We start from the raw sequence: 20,283 nt of genomic DNA, 5'->3' as shown, positions 1-20,283 counted from the left end.
GGAATGTGGCTTTGGAAAGACCAGAGATAAAGTGATAGATTGGATTTGGAACTCAGAAACCATGTTGGGAATGAATTTTGCAGGAAGTCTTAGTACGATCCTGTCTTTATGGAACCAGGCATACAGGGGTTCTGCATGAGTGCCTGAAGCTTTCTCACCTTGACTTGGGTGATGGCCACCAAAAAAAGACTGTTTTAAGACCGAGATGGTGGATAGCACACTCCAAGAGGGGCTCAAAGGGGAGCTCCATTAGCCTTAGAAGGATGATGCTGAGGTCCTATGTGGGAATAAGTTCCCTGACCGGTGGCTAAGTAGCCATTAGACCCTTGAAAAACTTGGATACTGGTGGATAAGAGAAGATCAAGAGCAACTGTATTGGTGGATTTTGCCACCAGGTGGACCTTGACTGAACTAAAGGACAATCCAGAACATTTTAACTGCAGCAAATAGTTGAGAATCTTCTCGTCTAGACTGTATCAGGCAGCCCATACAGAGAACCTTTTCCATTTGGTGGTCAGTTTTCCTGCTCTGTACCAGGATTTCTTGAACTTGTAAGGAGCAATCCTTTACCATGGTGCTTAACCAGCCAGCATTCAAGTGCAGGGACTTTGGTTCCGGATGGAGAATCTGACCCTGTGAGAAAAGATCTAATTGGCCCAGCAGCCTGACTGGTGATTGCAAAGACACCTGCAACAGGTCTGTCAGCCAGAACTGCCTCAGTCAATAGGAGCTCTGAATATGGCCCTGTACTGTGTGACTTTGCCAGTAACCTTGGGGATTAGCGGAATTGGTGGGAAGGCAATACGAGGTCTTGATTCCATTGCAGAAGAAAAACATCCAGCAATGATCAAAGGCTCGTGCCCTCTCTGGAACAGAAGTTTGGACACTTGGTGTGGTCTTTGGTGGGACACGTCAGAGGTGTCGCCCACTGATGGAAAGTTGACCTAGTGACAGAATCCTGCATCAACCCTTGTGACTGATGACTGCCTGCTCAGGACATTCATCAGATTGTTGACAACTCCCAGGAGATGCAGAACTCCCAGGGTTATGCTATGCAGATGATACCATTTCCACGGTTTGTTCATTCCTTTGAAGAGAGGCAAAGAGCTGGCACCCCTTCTTTGTGCATGTAATGAAATGACAATATATTGTCTCTCAGTGTCTGCACTATGGAATGTCGTAAGACTGGGAGAAATGCCATACACATCAGTTCAATTGCTCTGAGTTCTATGACATTTATATGCAGCCCCGTGTCCTCTGGGGACTAGACTCCTGGTATCTGTAGATGGCCTAGGTGAGCTTCCCCAGCCTGTACCCGATGTGTCGACTAATGCCATAGTTGGCAACAGGGTCACTTTGACCTGCATCCCTTTCTGGGCTTTGTTGGGATGCAGCCACCAGTCCAGCGCTAAGAGGACATGAGATAGGAGTAGGACTTTCCTGCTCATCAGGTACTTAGCCTAGGAGTAAACTTACCTGAGCCAGAATTGTAGAGGCTTCAGATGAATTCTGGCAAGCAACATCAGGTATGTTCACAGGGACATATAGTCTAATAATGCAAGATAAATCTGTACCATCATAGCTGGTTGTGATTTCACTCTGTTCAGTGCTAACTAGAAAAAGAGGAATCTGTCTTCTGGCAGGTTAGCCTTTGCTGTCATGGAATCTATCCTGGCCCGTATAAACTATAATCTGTGATGGGATAAAAGACAATTTCTTGTAATTCACCAGGAGGCCCAGCTGCGCAAACAGGGAAAGGGCACAACTAAGGCTGGTCAGAGCTTCCTGATAGGATCTGCCTCTGATCAGCCAGTCATCTAGTCAAAGTTGCCCTCTTAGGTGTGCCACCATTGTGGCAACACATTTTGTAGACACTTGGTGTTGTGAAGAACCTGAAAGGCAATACTTTGTACTTGCAGTGATTGGTCTCTACTGTAAATCTCAGGTACTTCTGTGGCCCAGGTGGATTGCTGTGTGGAAGTACATTTCCTAAAAGTCAAGAGCCAGAAACCAGTCCACAGCCTGTCCTATGGATCCTAGATGAAGCAATAAGGCCACTTTTTTGTAACAGGCTCTTGTGAGGGGTCCATGAAGATGGACAGGGAAGGCGAGTGGGTAGGAGGCAAGGAAAAGAATTACATGGGGCACACCCAGCACTCATTTGCTGGTATTATTCCTGACCACACCAGATGGAAGTGGGTGAGGTGGTTTCTCAAGGTCAGCTCTGGGATGGTCTTGATGTGGTTCTCAACACCCCCATCAAACCTGCTGCATGACAGAGGAAGATGACAGGCGCTCCTGGAGTTACAGGCCTGCTTTCTGGATGCGTATCTGGTTGGTACCTGGCAACAGGATGGTGTTCTTTGCCTTTGCAGGGTCTGATGTTGGAAGAGCTTTGATATGGTGCAGGGATGTAGATCCCTAGGGACCTCAGCACTGTCCTTGAAGCTTTGAGGGAATGGGAGTGCCTCAGCTATCTGGTTGCTGAACAGGTGCCTGTAACCAGGAATCCTGGTGCATTGTGATTGCCATAGTCATGGATCTAGCAACCATACCAGACTTGTCCATTGCTACTTGTAGCGCTGTTTTTTGCTATCATCTGGACCTCTGATGGTTTCTCTGAGCTCTTCTCTGCATTCCTGTGGGAGACAAAATAGGAAGCGGGTGGAACAATCACACTCTTTCCCCCATAAAAAACTCTTTTCATGAACAAGATCTTATAGTTCATGATACACACCTGGAGGGAGGCAGATGAATGTGCCATCTGACTAATTTCCTGGGGTCCTTATCTTTAGGAGTTCCTTGGTGAATCTGGTCTTTTCTCCTGAACAACAGATACTACTAGCAACCCTGGTGCTGGATGCATGTAAAAATGTTCAAAGCTCTTGAACAGTATTTGGCAGTGCTTTTCTTCTTAGTTCCAAGCAGGGGAAAGCGAGACTGGGGCATGCCACAGTCCCTTTGCTGGGTCCAGTATGCCCTCATTAAATCAGGAGGGCAATCCTTGATGGCACTGAGGAGCTCAAAAAGTCAAACAGCTTGTGCATGTTCTCTTGCATCACTTATCTCAATAGCTGATGTTTCAGCTATCCTGGAGAGCACGTCTTGGAAGGCTCTAAAGTCAACAATGGTTGGTGTCTGGGCTGAAGCAAGCACCTCATTAGGAGAAAATGAAGACCCCTTTAGTGGGGAGGACAATTGGAGCATCTCTCAAGCTGCCTTGCCTTGCTCATGAAGGGCTTCCCCTAGTTCTGGTGAGGGGAGGGCTTGGCCATTGACCCAGTGGTGATTGAGATGTCATCCTTTTCCCCTACACATGCAACAGGGGTCTGCTCCTGGACTGTGGATGGCTCCAGGAGGGCCAGTATGGTCAAGGTGCAGATTATAAGGGTACTGGCCAGACTGGCAGTGGACTGGTCAACTACAGTCATGCATCAGTGCCTGGTAAGGAATGTTACTGGAACTCCCTCTAAGATCCTTTTCTGAGAGTAAGAGACAGAGGCGTAAGAGGTTTGACCTAGCGGTTATGGCTGGACTGGTGTCCACACAGTCAAGCATGGCCACGAGGGAGTAGTCAGTGAGCAGGGATAGGAGCAATCGCTAGAGATGGGATCAACAGACAAAAGTAAAGGTCAGAGTCAGGCTGAGTTAGGAAACTGGAGATCAGAAAGCTAGGGGAGGTCTGGAGTTGCAGCAGGCCAGAGGTCTGTGTGGTTGTCTAAACAACTTCCTGGGGCACCCTCTAGGGTTAAATAGTGAGCATGGGCCAATCAAAAGGCTTCAGGGTATTGCTGCTCTGGACCCAGTGGGCAGTTCTAATCCCCACAATGCTCCTTGGATGGGGCTCTGGATGGCTCCCTGGTGATGATGTAGGAACTGCAGCCCTGAGCTCTACAGACCTGGGTTCTAGTCCCACAGATCCTTACACTGATCTGATGGAAGAGGGTTCCCTACTTGAAGTAGAAGAGAAGGAATGGGTTGGATATGGTGAAGAGCATTACATCTCTGTGAACAGCAGTACCATTGTGGGTATGTCTGGTGCTGGGGCCTCCAGTGCTGGTGTCTGTCCCAAGTGCAGAGATGATGGCAGTACCTCTAAGGTGCATCTTGGTACCAGAAAGGGTTGTTGACTGGCACGGATGTTGGTACCGGTGTGAGTCTCAGTGTCAAAATTTGTAAAAGTACAACTGTCTCCTGTGCTGTCTTCATAGTCTGTACCTTGCTCCTAGCCCTCAATGTCATGGAGGGGTTAGATTTGTCTTTGGAGGAGTGTTTCAAATCCTCTTTTCGGGATAAAACTGCTGGATGCGCCAAGCTGCACTTGGAATCCGTGCCAGCCTGTTGGTACAGGGTCTTTTTGTCCTGGAGTTGGTGCTAAAGCGTTGAGCAGTAAGGCCATCTATGCCAGTGCTATGACTGGTCTTGGAGATCTTGGGGCTGATACCAATGGTCTTGGCACACTTTTTGATGACTTCTTCCCCACCGACGGAAACCAGGGGTATGTGGTTAGTGGAGCAGTTTCTGCGGATAGCCTCCACGACTCCAGCTTGGTGGAGCTCTCATCTCCAGGATTGGATGCATCATTCATGGATCACTCAAAGAGATGTTACTTGAGCCTCGTGTCTCTTCACGTTCGTATACTGGATGAGAAGGAACAGCAGAACGAGCACTTGTTGCAGATGTGCCCTTCCCCAAGGCAGAAATGGAATCTGTTGTGCTCATCAGTTAAGGACATGAGACTGTCGCACAATGGACAGGGTTTTAATCTATAGCATGTGTGAAGTGCCTCACTGTGCTGTGCAGGTTGTGTGCACGGGAGCTTTTAGGCAGATTTCCCCCTATCCTTTCCCCTTTTTTTAATGTCCAAGTCCAAGTTAATAACGAGAAAGTGAAGAGGAATTCCTTCACAGAATAAAGTAATCTGAAGTGAGTTTGAAGCTCAAGAAAGAGTAATGAGTCAGACACTCATTTTGTTTAGTGTCTCTGCCATGGGTGGCAAGACGGGACCAAGGGAGGGCTGTGGTCTCTTTTCCTTTTATGCCCTTGCACAGGGCAAACACGGAGCCCAGCAGACATTGCTATTCAGAAAAAGATTGAGCTTGCATGCATGAGTTACATGCACCCCTATAGTGGGATCCATACTGACACATACCTAAAGAAGAGCTAAGCACTGTCATCCTTGTAGCCCCAGAAGAGAGCTTCCCTCCTGACTCACACATCACTCAGGAGGCCCCAATAGCATCCATGGCCTTGCCTACATAAGGACATTTCTTACCTGCTCTTCAGCACTGGTGGTACCAGCTGGGTGAGCTGTAGTGCAGGCAATTTTACCACTGTGTCCTCTGACCCTGTACAACCCTACTCCAGCCCAAGGAGCCTAACTCACCAAAGAGAGCACAGACCCTGGTCTCAGCTCTCATGGATCACAAGAAAGCAGACTCCAGGCTCTCTGCCCTTGGGCACAGAATGTATACCCTGTGGGTAATTTCTTCAGGGGAGCACCTTCCCAGTACACAGCACATCTAGAGAAAGGTTCCAGGGGTTGGGATGGAGGCACTTACGGAGCTCCCCAACCTGCAGGATTTCACACAGCATCTTGGTGAGCTCAATGGCGCTGCGCCCAAACGGGCACTCATGCTTGTCCTCCCGACTGCTGTTTTCCAGGACAATCTAGAGAGAGAGAGAGAGATCACGCATGACACAGCACAAACCAGGGTGATGTTGTTTGCAGGAGGTACTCTTCTCTCCATACCCTTATATAGGTGTCCTGATGGAATTTGGCCAAGTAGAGCATGTTGTCCAAAGCCAGCATCCCTGGGGGAGTCTGGGTAAAGTCCATGGCTGGATTGATGTGATTCTGTGGGTAGAGTGTAGGAAAAACCCAAAACACATTAGTCCTAGGGAATCCTGAAAGAAGCCCCCCTGAATCTGCCCGTGCAGGGGGTCCCTAACCCTCCCAGAACCCTCCGCCTGAGATGAGCAATCCACCCAGGGAACACTTGAGTGCCACCTATCCAAATTGTCTCTGGAAATGTTATTTGTTGCTCCTGTGGAGATAAACGTGACTTGCACACAACAATCTGTGCCCTCTGAGAAGATCCTTGCGCATCATGCCAAGAGACCTGAGCCTAATCACTGGCTTTAACTGAGCAGTGAATTCACAAGGATACGAACAGGGAGCCCTGTCTCTGCAGAGTTCCTCTCTTAGGAGATGTCTTAGGCTCCGATACAGAAATGGGGTGTGATCTGTTGCCTTTGTGGCCTCCTTCTGTTCTCCCCTCCCCAATAGGGAACTCTTAAGCTGCCTTTAGCAAACTGTGGCATCAGCAATCCCTCTGGATGCATACAGTGAATCCCAGCATCTTGTAGTCCTTGGTGTACATGGCTTTGCGTTTCTCTGTCCCGCCCCCAGGTATGGTGTTGCCATCAGACTCTGCATCAAAAGCGATTCTTCTCAGCTCAAATATGATGTCTCTTTGTGCCTGAGGGACAGAAGGCAAGGAGATTGCAGCGCATCAGCAATCACACAGGCAATATTTCTACACAACACCATGCAGTCCTGTCTCTCTCCAGAGTTCATATTATGGGCATGGACCAAGTGCCAGGAATTGAACTGGCACTTTTTACAATGACACTCATTGGGAACTCCAGCTTTTAACACTCCTTGCAGCTGAGGTGGGCTAAGGAAGCCAGTCATGAATCAATTCCCCTCTTTCAGCACCTCCTGTCCCTCTAATCATACCCAGCCTGCTGACCCTGGGGCTTCCTCTACAGTGCACTCACTGCAGCCCTAACAATGACCTGATCATTGGGATCCATCTTGGTCATCATCCGCTCTTCCAGGAGGTTAAAGGTCAGGACCTGCAGCACGTACAGCTGATGCGCCATTTCTGTTTTGATTGGGCGGTTTCCTCTGATCACATGCTGCAATATCAAGGGTGGGGGTAAGAGTGAACAGTAAGAAAAACTACTGAGTGCTGCTTGCTGTAGGCACAAGTCAGGCTGCCCATACCCCTGTGTTCGTGAAGATCCAATACCTGACAGGACCTGCTCTAATGCCAGGAGGAAGCAGGCTGCAAACTCTCTTCTCTCTCTTGGACAAGTGGTTGCAATTCAACTCTGCACAGACTCATACTCCTGGAGGTGCCCTTAGGCAGCAAGATTTAAACTCAACATAAGCGAGGTTTCCAATTAGTAATGACTAAGAAGCTCCCTGTCATTTGTCACATACTCACATTCAGGATTATAGACCTCAGGTGCTTCTGGGCAAACGCATTAGCCATTTCCTGTTGGGGATTCAGAGATAAAAGAAATATGAGAGAAAAACAAAAACAGAATCCACCTCTTGCAGAAAGGAGAGAAAAGGCGAGCGACAGATCAGTGATAGCCCATACCATGTAGGACAGATAACTCATTACAGACAATCACCATGGGACAATTCCTCCACCCTACCCATGTCTCTTTAGAGCGCTGGTCACCCTGAGATCTAAGGGCCTAATTCATTATCGCTCTATGGCCCCTTTGCACTGGCATACCACCAGTGCAAGAGGATGTGTGGAGGTCTGGGGGCAGGAGAAAGTTTGGCCCTAGATGTCACCTGCTGGCCATGCCTGTTGGAACTATGGCAGCATGGAGTGTTACTTGGGCTGCCCTAGCCTGTGCTGCTGGCCAAGACTGTCCCAGATGCCCGTGAACTGGGGACGTGTACTCTGACCAGTGCAGGAATGAATGTCTGCAGAAGTCTTACTGCAATCAGGTAAACAGCCCAGCCAGCATGTTCCGAGCTGACACAAGGTTTCCCCTGTTTCAACAGCTTATCACTTTCTCAGAACTCTTCCCCTGGAGCTCACATTTCCCTTGTCTCAGCCCCAAAGGTGATTTTTTAAGGGGCAGTTTGAGGACAAAACACTGAGCTGATTTTGAGTTACACAAATAGAAAGGAAATAAGTTTCATGCTTGAAGTTTTCAGTTGCTATTTTTGTTCAGTGGCTTTGTTTCCTAGTGACTCCCTCGGCCTGTACCTCAGCCTGAGGAGCAAAGGCTCTCTAACTGCGCTCTTTCAAATTTAGCAAAGAAATAAAGAAGTGTTTAAACATCACACATGCTAAGGAGGTGCCTTATCCCAACAGACAGACATGTGAGTCTGCTGCAAACCTATGTGTCTGGGACCAACATGGCCAGCTGACCAGACATCATGCACATACCACCTAACCTGCCATCTCTCCACAGGCCTAGATGACATGTTGGTTAAAACACCAGCAACCTGTTTACAGTAGCAGGTGGAGCGGTGCCAGAGCTAATATAATGGTGGGAGCTTTTCAGAAATTTGCTATTGGGGCAAGGTCTTTGGATGGGCCCATGATAATAGGATGCGTACCTATCAGGCCACTTGCCATCTGGAATGGATTCAGCGGAACAGTCCATTTCAGAACCCCTGCACATTGTGAGCACTGGTGAACATAGGCTGGGCAAGCCCAGAATTGGATCTGAATATGAAATTATACTTAAATAATTACACCAGTGCAACTACCCCTCCTGATCTCCCTTGCATTGTCCCAACTCCCCAAGCCAATCCTGCTAGTTCCAGGCCACACAGGAAGTATGGCAAAATGTACATTTCAGCCTGCTCCTAGGTCCTTGTTTTCACTCTTTTGGTTCTATATTGCTGGAGACAGGAACCACTAGGAAGAGCAGAGTGACACTCTGGCTGATAGCCAAACCACCTAGAGCTGTGAGCTCAGCAGGGCTCACACGCTAACTATAGTCAAAATGAGTCAGTACTTGGATGGGAGACATCTTAACATCCAGCTGCTGCAGGAAGTGGTTCAAAAGAAGATACACTGTCCCTTGAATTAGCACTGTTTCTTATTATTTATAAATTCTATTATAATGTCCTTAGAGATTTGTGCCGTACAAACACAAAATAAAGGGAGTCCCTGCCCCAAAGAGCTTACAGGCTGTATATCTGATGAGACAACAGATGGATAAAGCAGGTAAATGGTTGGAAAGAAAGGAGACAGTGAAAATCCTGATTAGCATAGTAAGTAGAAGTGTGAGCACACACACACACTGCCTAACCACTGTCAGGTGATTGATATTGTCCCTAATGCCCCAGCACGGTCCTGGGGACACTGTGCTGCAGGGAATGGGGAGGGTGACTCTGCAGAGGGGCTTTCCTCTCCAAGTCAGTATTGTCCTTAATGCCCCAGGATGGTACTAGGGGCTCTGTGGGGTTGGAGGTGCTCTTTTGGATTGTTATTACTGTAGTGCTGAGAGCCCTAGTTGTGGACCAGGACCCCAATGTGTTAGGCACTGTACAAAGGATGCAAGGAAAATTTAAGTGGTCATTAAAGATCCCTTGGAAATGTTATGAGTTGGGTATTAGCCTTGGTATCTTGGCCAAACTCCTAGTCACATAATTACGTTCTTCCTCCCTGAATTATCTGTGAACTTTCCATTTGAGATGGTAAGCCCACCCATTGTCTGTCTTAAAATATTACATCATGTTTGCTAAGTACTGTTAAAAGCGTCAACAGAGCCACCTCAGAGGTGGCTGCATTTTTAGCAAGAATAAAGTGCTCTCTGCTGCTACAAAAGTCTGCAAAACGCTTTGAGAACCTACCAAATGGAAGTTTCTAAATCATACTCTAAACTGCATGGGCAGTGGGACACAAGCAACAATCCCGAGGCAGACAGCTGGAGGCTGAAGTGTATTCTTAGGGCACAATTGCTCAAGGGGTGGCCCCAGATCAGGCATGACATACACTACAACCTGAGAGCATCAGCATTGAGTACTGTGAATGTTCCCCTTCACCTCTGCTATCATAAGGTCTTGTCTACATAGCAAGTTTTCTAGGGCTTGGCTACAATTGTGAGTTACAGTGCAATAAAGCAGCCCCGGGCACCCTAGCTCACTCCCCATCCTGGCAAGGCACGTAGAGCGCTCCGACTCCACGGCTACAGTGCTGCTGGTACTCCACCTCAGCGAGAGGAATAACATTTGCTGCGCCTTGGCTACAACGCACGGGCGTCAGTGTGAACAAGGTGTTGCGTTACTGTGTTCTGATCGGCCTCCAGAAACGTCACATAATCCCCTTAAGTCAAGTGGCCACTCTTGTCATTGTTTTGAACTCCTGTAGGAATGTGGAAATGCCCTTTCAAAGCTCCATTTCTGACAGCTGGCATGCAAGCTGTTACTGTGGAATGCTGTGTGAGAGGGAGAGAGGCGGGGGGAATGGGAGGTCTGCGGCTGTCTGAACTTACAAGACAGCATGCTGACATGCTGTCAGCCCCCTAAAAACCCACTCTCTCCCCCAACATACACACAACACACTCCCTGTCACACTCCTCCCCCCCCCCATTTGAAAAGCACATTGCAGTCACTTGCATGCTGGGATAGCTGCCCATAATGTACCGCTCCCAATGCCGCTGCAAGTGCCCCAAATGTGGCCACGCCAGTGTGCAAGCAGCTGTCAGTATGGACAGACTGCAGCACTTTCCCTACTGCGCTCTCCAAAGGCGGGTTTAACTCACAGCACTCTACATCTGCAAGTGTAGCCATGCCCCTAGCCTATTTTAAAACCAATCAGAGCTGTTGCACAGACTCAGTTTTAGACAGTTTAAGGTGGCTTGGCCTGTTTTTACTGAACTGGTTCTGGTTTTAAAATTGGTTTAGCTGAAATGGTTTTAAAAGTTTCCCCAGCGCAAACAACCCCTTTATGGACCATCGTTATAAATATCCTCTATTCCAGCTAAAGTCAAGCAGACCCTCCCTATGGTTCCTCCAGCACCATCCTCTGGACCACCCCTCACCTCCAATCCCCATGCAGCATCTCTGGCACTAGGACAAATAGCTGGAGGCTAACTACCTAGGATGCCTACAGCTCAGCAGGCTTCTGACCCTCCCCCAGGGCTGGAATTACTTACAGTGACAGGCAGGTCTAGCGGGTTAAGGAGCTTGTCCTGCTGGCAGAAAGCAAAAGGCACAAAGAGAAGCAGACAGAGGAGTTAGCTCAGAGCCCAGAGCAAAGGGCACAAACAGGGCACTGGAGGAGGAAGGGTTAACAGAGCAAAGCTTCACGACACAGACGCATGCACACCCCACACCTCACTAAGATCTTGGGGTGCCTCAAGCAGAGCAGAGATCTTACTTCTCTTATGCATGTCATGGGGACACGCCCATGGGACTCAGAGATTGTGTATGTGCATGCTGGACAGTCCCATGGGGCTCCTAACTTCCCCAGCCCATGCTGCACTCCCATGTGGCATTTCCACAGGACTCAGCTTCTCCAAAGGGTGTCCATGCTCTACACACAATCACTCTATGCTTCTCCCCCAGCAACACCCCATTTTCCTGTTGGACATCCCCCACACCAGCAGCCTTCTGCACCAGTCAATCTCTCTATTGGAATCGCCGCATTCCCCCAAGGCTGAACCACTGCAAGAGAGTCCCACAGCAATAGAAAGAGCTTGGCTGAGTCTGGGCCCCATTCTGCCTAGACAGAGGGACTTCTCAGATGCTGCAGGTGCCAAACAAGCAGTCAGCCATTAATCAGGCCCGGGGCTTTGGCTATAGAAAGGAGGTCACAGACCTGTCTCTTGTCCTCAGGCGCCTTCAGGAAGAGGGCATTGATCAGGGCAATGGCATACGTCTGAATCTCCTGGTTTGAGCTGCGGGGACAGAGACACATGGAGAACTGGAGATGAAAGAAGCAGCTAGTGTTTGCAGAACAGGGAGGGGATTATTACAGGCTGTCACTTCACCCCATCTATTCCAGGATATCTGGAAGCAGGATCTGCACTGGTGCAGTGCCTCAGACAGGACCCAACTATTTTTACCATCATGTCATCTAGCTTTGCTCAGAACTCCACTGAACTGACAGGTAGAAACTGCTCTAGTTGGGGGAAAATACACTATGACAAATGCTTCCAAACATGGTCTACACTATTTCTTCTGGCTCACATGACAGGGACACTGTATCAAGAGTTTATAAACCATTCCCAAGCCCAACAACCTTTGGCCTCAGTCTCTGAAGAAACTCAAACTGCAGCAACTGCCAGAAGCAGCATCCACATTCTGAACAATGCAGCTCTTGGGACTCAGGGGCCAGAGCCTCAACCTCTGGGCTATGGGAGGTGGGGGTTGTAACATTACAGGCCCTGACTCATGAGCCTAGACTTTTCATGCGGAGGACATGGAGGCTCTATGGGAAAGGCTGACCAAGGGGAGAGGTTGTGATGGGTCGTTCAGGTCGGGGGAGGAGAGGAGGAACTGGAGGGGGCATGGTAGCCAGCCCCATGTGTGGCACAGAGTTGAACACACAAAAATAAAGAGTGAAGACATGAAGCAAACAAGACAGGAGCAGCAGCTGGCTCCCTGGTGGGAAGTGAATAAAAATCATGATTAAAAAGTTTTAGATTTTTAAAAATTTAATTAAAAAATTTAAAATGAGATATTTTATTTACATGTTATTAGTTCTTTACTTTCTCCTCATTTTATAGTCTTACATTATTAATAATGAGGTTTTGTACTTGTTTATATAATTAGTATCCTAACAGTTTGTGGCATTTCAGGGTCAGGTTTACTTAGAGGTTTTTTCTCTTAATAAGCTTCAGCCCTGAAATGAAGCATCTCTGATTTTTTGAGAGAACATCAAAGCTCAAACATGAACTCAATAAGCAAATAGTCAGTGTTATATCTGCAACTAGAGCTCAGCAAAATATTTCGAGCAAACAGTTTATTTCCTGAAAAATGCAGTGATGATGATGCCCTTCTTATAAAACTTTTAACAGCCAGTGATTGGGCACTTACCTGGGATGTGGGCAACTGTGATAGAATACACCCCTGTGTTCACACCCTACACACTATTGTAATAATGTTTGTACATGGTATGCTTTTTGAGGTATTTAAAAACTCATAATTTGCTTATCAATATCATGGCAAAAATGCACATAGTAGTGCAATATGTGAAATTATAAACAAAAGCTGAGATCTTGACTAAAAGTATGTTTCCCATAGAAGTCTGGGAAATAGCCAACCAGTTCCTCAGAGACAAAGGGCAAACTGATGCCTCAGCCAGGTGTAAACAAGACTGATGGACCATTACCTGCTAAGTGGCCATGCTTTGACAGGAAAGGAGGCAGGGCAAAAAAAAAAAAAAAAAAAAAATCTACATCTTAGCAAAGAAACAGCATGAGTTTCCTTCCACACAGACTGCCTGTTGCCTTGCTCCCAGCTGGAAATGCTTCTCAAAGGGGGGCAGAACTATAAAAGAAGGGGAAGACACCCCAAGATATCCCCCACACCCATGCCCATCAATTCACTGTCTATGATGGGACAAAGGAAGCAGCCATTAGATTGCGGGAGGGGTCTTGACCTAAAAAGTTTGGTCAGAAAAACTGCTGAGAGCACGTGGTGAGAAAACTTGGCTTTAAATTTAACATTGTTTGTTAAGTTAGGATATGGGTTCATAGCACTTTTGTCGGTCAGGATGTGAAAAAAAAAAAAAAAAAACCCACACCCCGACCGACGTAAGTTACAACAGAAGTGCTGGTGTGCACAGTGCTATATCAGCAGGAGAGCGTCTCCCACCACTATAGCACTCGTTGAAGGTGGTTTAATTGCACCGACAGGAGAGCTTTCTCCCAGCCGCATAGAGAGGCTACATGGGAGACCTTACAGCGGCAGCGGTACAGCTGTGCCATAAGGTCTGTAGTGTAGACATAGTCTTAAGTACCAGTAAGTGTTTTATCCTTATTTTTCTTGTAACCGTTTCTCGCTTTTATGCCTCATTACTTGTACTCACTTAAAATCTCTCTTTGTAGTTAATAAATTTGTCTTAAAGGATTAACAAACTAAATATTTCTGGACTGTCTGCGAGGGCGCTGGACAGTGCACAACATACAGAACATTGCCAGCAGATCGAGGGACATGATCATTCCCCTCTATTCGGCACTGGTGAGACCTCATCTGGAGTACTGTGTCCAGTTTTGGGCCCCACTCTACAAGAAGGATGTGGAAAAATTGGAAAGAGTCTGGCAAAGAGCAACAAAAATGATTAGGGGGCGGGAGCACATGACTTATGAGGAGAGGCTGAGGGAACTAGGATTATTTAGTCCGTAGAAAAGAAGAATGAGGGGGGATTTGATAGCTGCTTTCAACTACCTGAAAGGGTGTTCCAAAGAGGATGACTCTAGACTGTTCTCAGTGGGAGCAGATGACAGAACAAGTAGTGGTTTCAAGTTGCAGTGGGGGAGGTTTAGGTTGGATATTGGGAAAAACTTTTTCACTAGGAGAGTGGTGAAGCACTGGAATGGGTTACCTAGGGAGGTGGTGGAATCTCCTTCCTTAGAGGTTTTTAAGGTCAGGCTTGACAAAGCCCTGGCTGGGATGATTTAGTTGGGGATTGGTCCTGCTTTGAGCAGGGGGTTGGACTAGATGACCTCCTGAGGTCCCTTCCAACCCTGATATTCTATGATTCCATGATTTCTGGGGCAAAGTACTGGACCGGGAGTATGTCAGAGTCACCCTACAGTATAACCAAGGCTGGTGAAAGCCAGGTTGTGATGGGCATGCTGCAGTTACAGAGACACATCGGGGAATGGCCTGCATGCTGGTGGCTGGTTGTGAGCAGTCTAGGTTGGAGACTATAACAGCAAGACATTGTAAGGCATCCCAGGTTACAGGGAAGAGAGTCACATAGCCCCTCATTGGTCTGACTTATACCCAGGCATGTCAGTGACCGAGGTTCAATTCCCCATTGTGCGTGATGTAGAGAAGAGATTTGAACTTGGATCTCCCACATGACAGGAGAATACACTAGCCACTGGACTGGGGGTTAGTCTGAGGTGTGTGGGAGGGTCTCCCTCTCTCCTATTGAAGCTATTCTACTGTGTATAAATAGTTATTGGAGTATGGACTTGAACTTGGTCTCCTGCATCCTAGATTAATGCCCTGACCACCCGGTTATGCAGTCATCTGCAGTTTCCCGACGGCCAGGGCACTCATGGTCAGGGCATATTTAAGTTTGTGATGTTCTCACAACAAAATATACCAACAAAGATCAGAGATGCTTAATTTCAGAGCTGAAGCTTCCTTAAGAGAAAAAACCTCCCGATAAACCTGAAATGCCACAAACTGTTAGGAAACTAATTATACAAACAAGTAAAAAACCTCATCATTAATAATGTAAGACTATAAAATTCATTCCCTGCTCCAAAAACTATTTTGTTATTGCTACACAATGGAATAGCTTCAACGGGAAAGGCTGAGAGAGACCCAGACTAGAATATCCCAGAACCCAGTAGCTAGGGTGCTCTCCTGCAATGTTCAAATCTCAAGTAGAGGAGGGAACTGAACCTGGGACTCCTACATCCAAGCTACGTGCCCCAACCACTGAGTCAAGAGTTAGAAAGGAATGCACCATCACCTCCACATCCCTTTAAAAATGCCCTCCAAAAAATGTTTTTGGTCAAAAGACCTTTTTAGTTCAACCTGAAATTGATTTTTCAATTTGCCAAATTTTTTTTCACAATTTTTAGATTTGACTGGACCCAAAATTAGTATTTTTACATTTTTCAGAACTGCAAAATAAGTTATTCACCCAGCTCTATTGGCAACTGGCACCACCTTCCAATTTGTCAAATATCCACAAATCAAAGCTCAAGTGCTTCGACTAGGCAATGCTTCTCCCTCAGGGTTTGCAGTGGCTGGACATCTTCTGGATGAGGTGATTCAAGAGGAGATGAAATGTCTCTAGATGTAATGTGCACAATGCATCTATTGTGTATGCAATTGTCATTACTGAGGGAGACGCTGCTTACTTGTGTGACAAGCACAATAGCTCCAGTCATCCACACGTATCTGAATATTTGACTGATCACTAATAATCCAGTTAGAGGTGAAAGAAAATATGATGCCATGTGATTAGCTTTATGACAATGAATGTAGTCAGTATGGTTAAGTTAAGCAGAGCTTTGCAAGAAAAATCACAGTAACACACATTCTAGAATTATTCTCAAAAGTTTTGGAAAGAAAGATGCCAAAACATATTAGCAGCTGTGGTCCCAATATTGCACGCAATGCACATGGGAAGACCCCAGCACATGCATGGACCCTCACTGACTCCCATGGTGCTCAGCTCACGTGGATCCAACTGCAGGAGTGGGCTTGATGGGATTAAACAATTTTGCAACAACCACCTTGCAGCTGCCAATCACAAACAAGGAAGGTAGCCGTGCATTTGTCAGACCTTAAGTTGATTGCCCTCAAGCAATTCTGAAAGCACAGAGGGCATCCTCAGAGAATGCAAATACATCGCTACCTCGATATAACGCAACCCGATATAATACGAATTCAGATATAACGTGGTAAAGCAATGCTCGGGGTGTGTGTGTGTGTGTGTGTGTCTGCGCACTCCAGTGGATCAAAGCAAGTTCGATATAACGCGGTTTCACCTATAACGCGGTAAGATTTTTTGGCTCCCGAGGACAGCGTTAACTCCACCAGAGAGGTCCTTTGGGGCCATCTGCCTGTCCCAAGTCAGGATAAAGGAGGAGGGATGGGCGTGGGGCTAGCAACTCCACCCCGTAAAAAAATGAATTTGCTACAGGAACGCCAACAATAGAGATAACAGAGACTTTTAGCCTGGAAAAAGAAGGGCCTTCAACTCGAAGACTCATGACGCTGGGTGGTGAAAGTCGTGAGGAAGCCACTAAGCCGATTACCCTTCTTGCAACTAGGAGGATTACCATCGGTACATGGAACGTGAGGACCATGTACGAGTCAAGAAAGACGGTGCAGGTCACAGCAGAGATGAGGAGCAACAACCTGACCCTACTAGGCATTAGTGAGACAAGATGGACGCAAGCTGGACAGAGACGATTGGTGACAGGAGAGCTGTTGCTGTATTCCGGACATGAAGAGAGCGATGCACCCCACACACAGGGAGTAGGCTTCATGTTGTCCAAGCAGGCACAGAGAGCACTGATTGGTTGGGAGGCACATGGTTCCAGGATCATCACAGCATTCCTTCAGAACTAAAATGAAGAGGCTTAAGATGAATGTTGTACAGTGCTATGCTCCAACCAATGACAGTGAAGAGGGGGACAAAGACTATTTTTACAACAGACTTCAGAAAATATTAGAGACTCCCAGACAAAGACATTACCATCCTTATGGGAGACTTTAATGCCAAAATTGGACCTGACAACACAGGATATGAACAAGTCATGGGGACCCACGCTCTGGGAGAGATGAGTGAGAATGGAGAGAGCTTTGTGGATTTGTGTGCACTTAACAACCTGATCATAGGAGGTAGCATCTTTCCTCACAAGCGGATCCACAAGAGTACCTGGGTATCGCCAGCAGGCACGACAGAAAACCAGATCGATCATGTCTGTATTAGTAAGAAGTTCAGAAGATCTTTGCAGGATGTTAGAGTTAGAAGAGGAGCAGACGTAGCGTCCGACCATCACTTAGTGGTGGCCAGATTGAAGCTGAAGCTGAAGAAGAACTGGATAGACGCGTCAGATAGAAGAGCGAAGTACAACATCAGCCTTTTGAAGGATCATAAGATCAAGGAAGATTTTGGACTGACGCTGAAGAATAAGTTTTCAGTACTACAGGATCGGTCTGAGGAAGAGGAAGACAGTGTATCCAACAGATGGCAGAAAGTGAGAGAGACACTTAGGTCAGCATGCCAGGAAGTGCTTGGAATCAAGAAATACCAGCAGAAAGAGTGGATCACAGTAGAGACCTTGACTAAGATAGAAGATAGAAAGAAGAAGAAGGCAGTAGTTAATAATAGCAGGACTAGAGCAGCAAAGGCTAAAGCGCAAGAAGAGTATGCTGAAGCCTATAAAGTAGTGAAGAGGAATATTAGGAAGTATAAGAGAGATTATGTGGATGGACTGGCAGCAGAAGCAGAACAGGCAGCATACAATGGTAATATGAAACAGCTGTATGACATCAGCAAGCAACTGTCTGGAAAGTTCAGCAAGCCAGAACGTCCCGTCAAAGAGAAGCAGGGAAAGTCTATAACAGAAATAGAACAACAGATGAATAGATGGGTGGAGCACTTTGAGGAACTCCTAAATAGACCAGCACCACTAAATCCACCAGACATTGACCCAGCCAACGAAGACCTTCCAATCAATTGTGATAGACCTACCAGAGATGAGATCAGAAAAGCCATCACTATGATGAAGAACAGGAAGGCGGCTGGACCTGACGATATTCCAGCAGAGGCCCTGAAAGTAGATCTGGATGCTTCAGTGGAAATGCTGTTCCCCCTTTTTGAGAAGATATGTGGAAGAAGAAGTGATTCCGGCAGACTGGAAAGAGGGATACCTTATTAAAATCCCCAAGAAAGGAGACCTCAGCAATTGTGCCAATTACAGAGGAATCACAATTCTGTCGGTGCCAGGGAAGGTCTTCAACCGAGTTCTCTTAGAGAGAATGAAGGATGCCGTCGATCCACAGCTACGAGATGAGCAGGCAGGTTTCCGGCAAAATAGATCATGCACGGACCAGATAATAATGCTCCGCATCATAGTCGAGCAGTCTATGGAATGGAACTCCTCATTGTACATCAACTTTGTTGACTATGAGAAAGCATTCGATAGCGTGGATCGAGAGACTCTCTGGAAGCTCCTTCGGCACTATGGCATCCCAGCAAAGGTGGTTAACTTGATTAAAAAAACTTACATGACGGCATACACTGTAGAGTGATCCATGGAGGGCAGCTTACAAACAGTTTCCAGGTGCGAACCGGAGTCAGACAAGGATGTTTGTTGTCACCATTTCTCTTTCTCCTTGTCATTGATTGGATTATGAGCACAGGAACGGAATCCAGTGGACGTTGTGGACCCAGCTTGATGACCTGGACTTTGCCGACGACCTTGCACTCCTTTCGCATAGCAAACAGCAGATGCAAGAGAAGACTAACGTAGTGGCAGCCACATCATCACAGGTTGGCCTCAACATCCACAAGGACAAGACCAAGATCCTCAAGATTAACTCCATCAGTAATGACCCAGTCACACTGAATGGAAGCCCTCTGGAAGAAGTGCAGTCCTTCACCTACCTAGGCAGCATCATCGACCAACGGGGTGGCACAGACGCAGACATCAAAGCAAGGATCGGTAAGGCAAGAGCAGCTTTCTTACAGCTCAAGAACATCTGGAGCTCCAGAGAGCTGTCTTTGACAACAAAGATTAGACTGTTCAATTCCAACGTGAAATCAGTTTTATTGTATGGAGCTGAAACCTGGAGGACAACTAAAACAACCACCAGGAAGATCCAGACCTTCATAAATAGTTGCCTTAGAAGGATTCTCCAGATCTGCTGGCCAGACACCATCAGCAACATCTACCTCTTGGACAGGACCCATCAACTTCCAGCAGAGGAAGAAATTAGAAGGAGAAGGTGGGGCTGGATAGGACACACACTACGCAAGCAGCCAACCAACATCACTAGACAGGCATTGCGGTGGAACCCCCAAGGCAAGCAGAAAAGAGGCCGTCCAAGAAACACCTGGCGACGCGACCTTCAGGCTGATAACATAAAAATGGGCTATACCTGGAACCAGCTAGAGCAAATGGCCCAGGATAGAGGACTCTGGAGATCTGTGGTTGGTGGCCCATACCCCGATTGGGATGACGGGCATGAGTGAGTGAGTGAGTGAGGACAGTGTTATATCGAGGAAGAGGTGTATTAGGACTCCTTGGTAACTGGCCTGTGATTTTTGATCATGGATTGTAATTAAAGTTGAATGTGTTGCATTATGAAATATTCATGTTAATATCAATGTTTGTGAGTTTGTATAAACAACGTTCACAAATTTTAACTTTGTTAATGTACTGAAATACTAAACAACTTTACATTGGTAACACTGAAGTAATTTTGCTTTACAGTGCAAAAGATTTTGTGCTATTTGGATTTATAAAAAAAAGTTTTGACTAACAATACAATTTTAGGCCCCAATCCTGCCAACTTCTCTGTACATGCATATTAATAACATGATTAATCCCACTGAAATCAGTGAGACTATTCACATGAGGGAAATTACTCATGTCCTCAAGTATTTCCAGGATTAGTGCCATAATTTTCCAATTTCTCGTTCTTTGCCTTTAGCAGATTTGTAAAGTTCAGATAAGACACCCTACCAGTCATGCCATTTAAAACAGCACTGTTATGAATTTTAATATAAAATGATAATCTAAAAACGTTTTACAAATCTCAGTTTAGTTTTAGATCTCTCCACTCTGGGTTGTTGGATACTC

The 20,283-nt window shown here is 46.7% G+C and overlaps 1 protein-coding gene across 5 annotated transcripts in view; it reads right to left on the bottom strand.

Moving 5' to 3' along the window:
• The window catches only part of ELMO2 (engulfment and cell motility 2), a 51,943-nt gene that overhangs the window by 8,865 nt on the left and 22,795 nt on the right, over nucleotides 1-20,283 (bottom strand). For 4 of the 5 annotated variants that reach the window (XM_054046046.1, XM_054046048.1, XM_054046047.1 and 1 more), the window contains exons 9-15: nucleotides 11,592-11,670; nucleotides 10,927-10,962; nucleotides 7,236-7,286; nucleotides 6,802-6,924; nucleotides 6,348-6,482; nucleotides 5,753-5,857; nucleotides 5,562-5,670 (exon numbers count right to left, since the gene is read on the bottom strand). In XM_054046046.1, coding sequence (XP_053902021.1) covers nucleotides 5,562-5,670; nucleotides 5,753-5,857; nucleotides 6,348-6,482; nucleotides 6,802-6,924; nucleotides 7,236-7,286; nucleotides 10,927-10,962; nucleotides 11,592-11,670 — 638 coding nt within the window. The remainder of the gene's footprint in view (nucleotides 1-5,561; nucleotides 5,671-5,752; nucleotides 5,858-6,347; nucleotides 6,483-6,801; nucleotides 6,925-7,235; nucleotides 7,287-10,926; nucleotides 10,963-11,591; nucleotides 11,671-20,283) is intronic. The other variant, XM_054046050.1, reaches the window with a different exon arrangement.

This window comes from Malaclemys terrapin, chromosome 12, assembly GCF_027887155.1.
Source record: "Malaclemys terrapin pileata isolate rMalTer1 chromosome 12, rMalTer1.hap1, whole genome shotgun sequence".
Taxonomy (NCBI): domain Eukaryota; kingdom Metazoa; phylum Chordata; order Testudines; family Emydidae; genus Malaclemys; species Malaclemys terrapin.
Note: the sequence above shows the minus strand (reverse complement) of the source record. Positions and strands in the feature narration are given on the sequence as shown.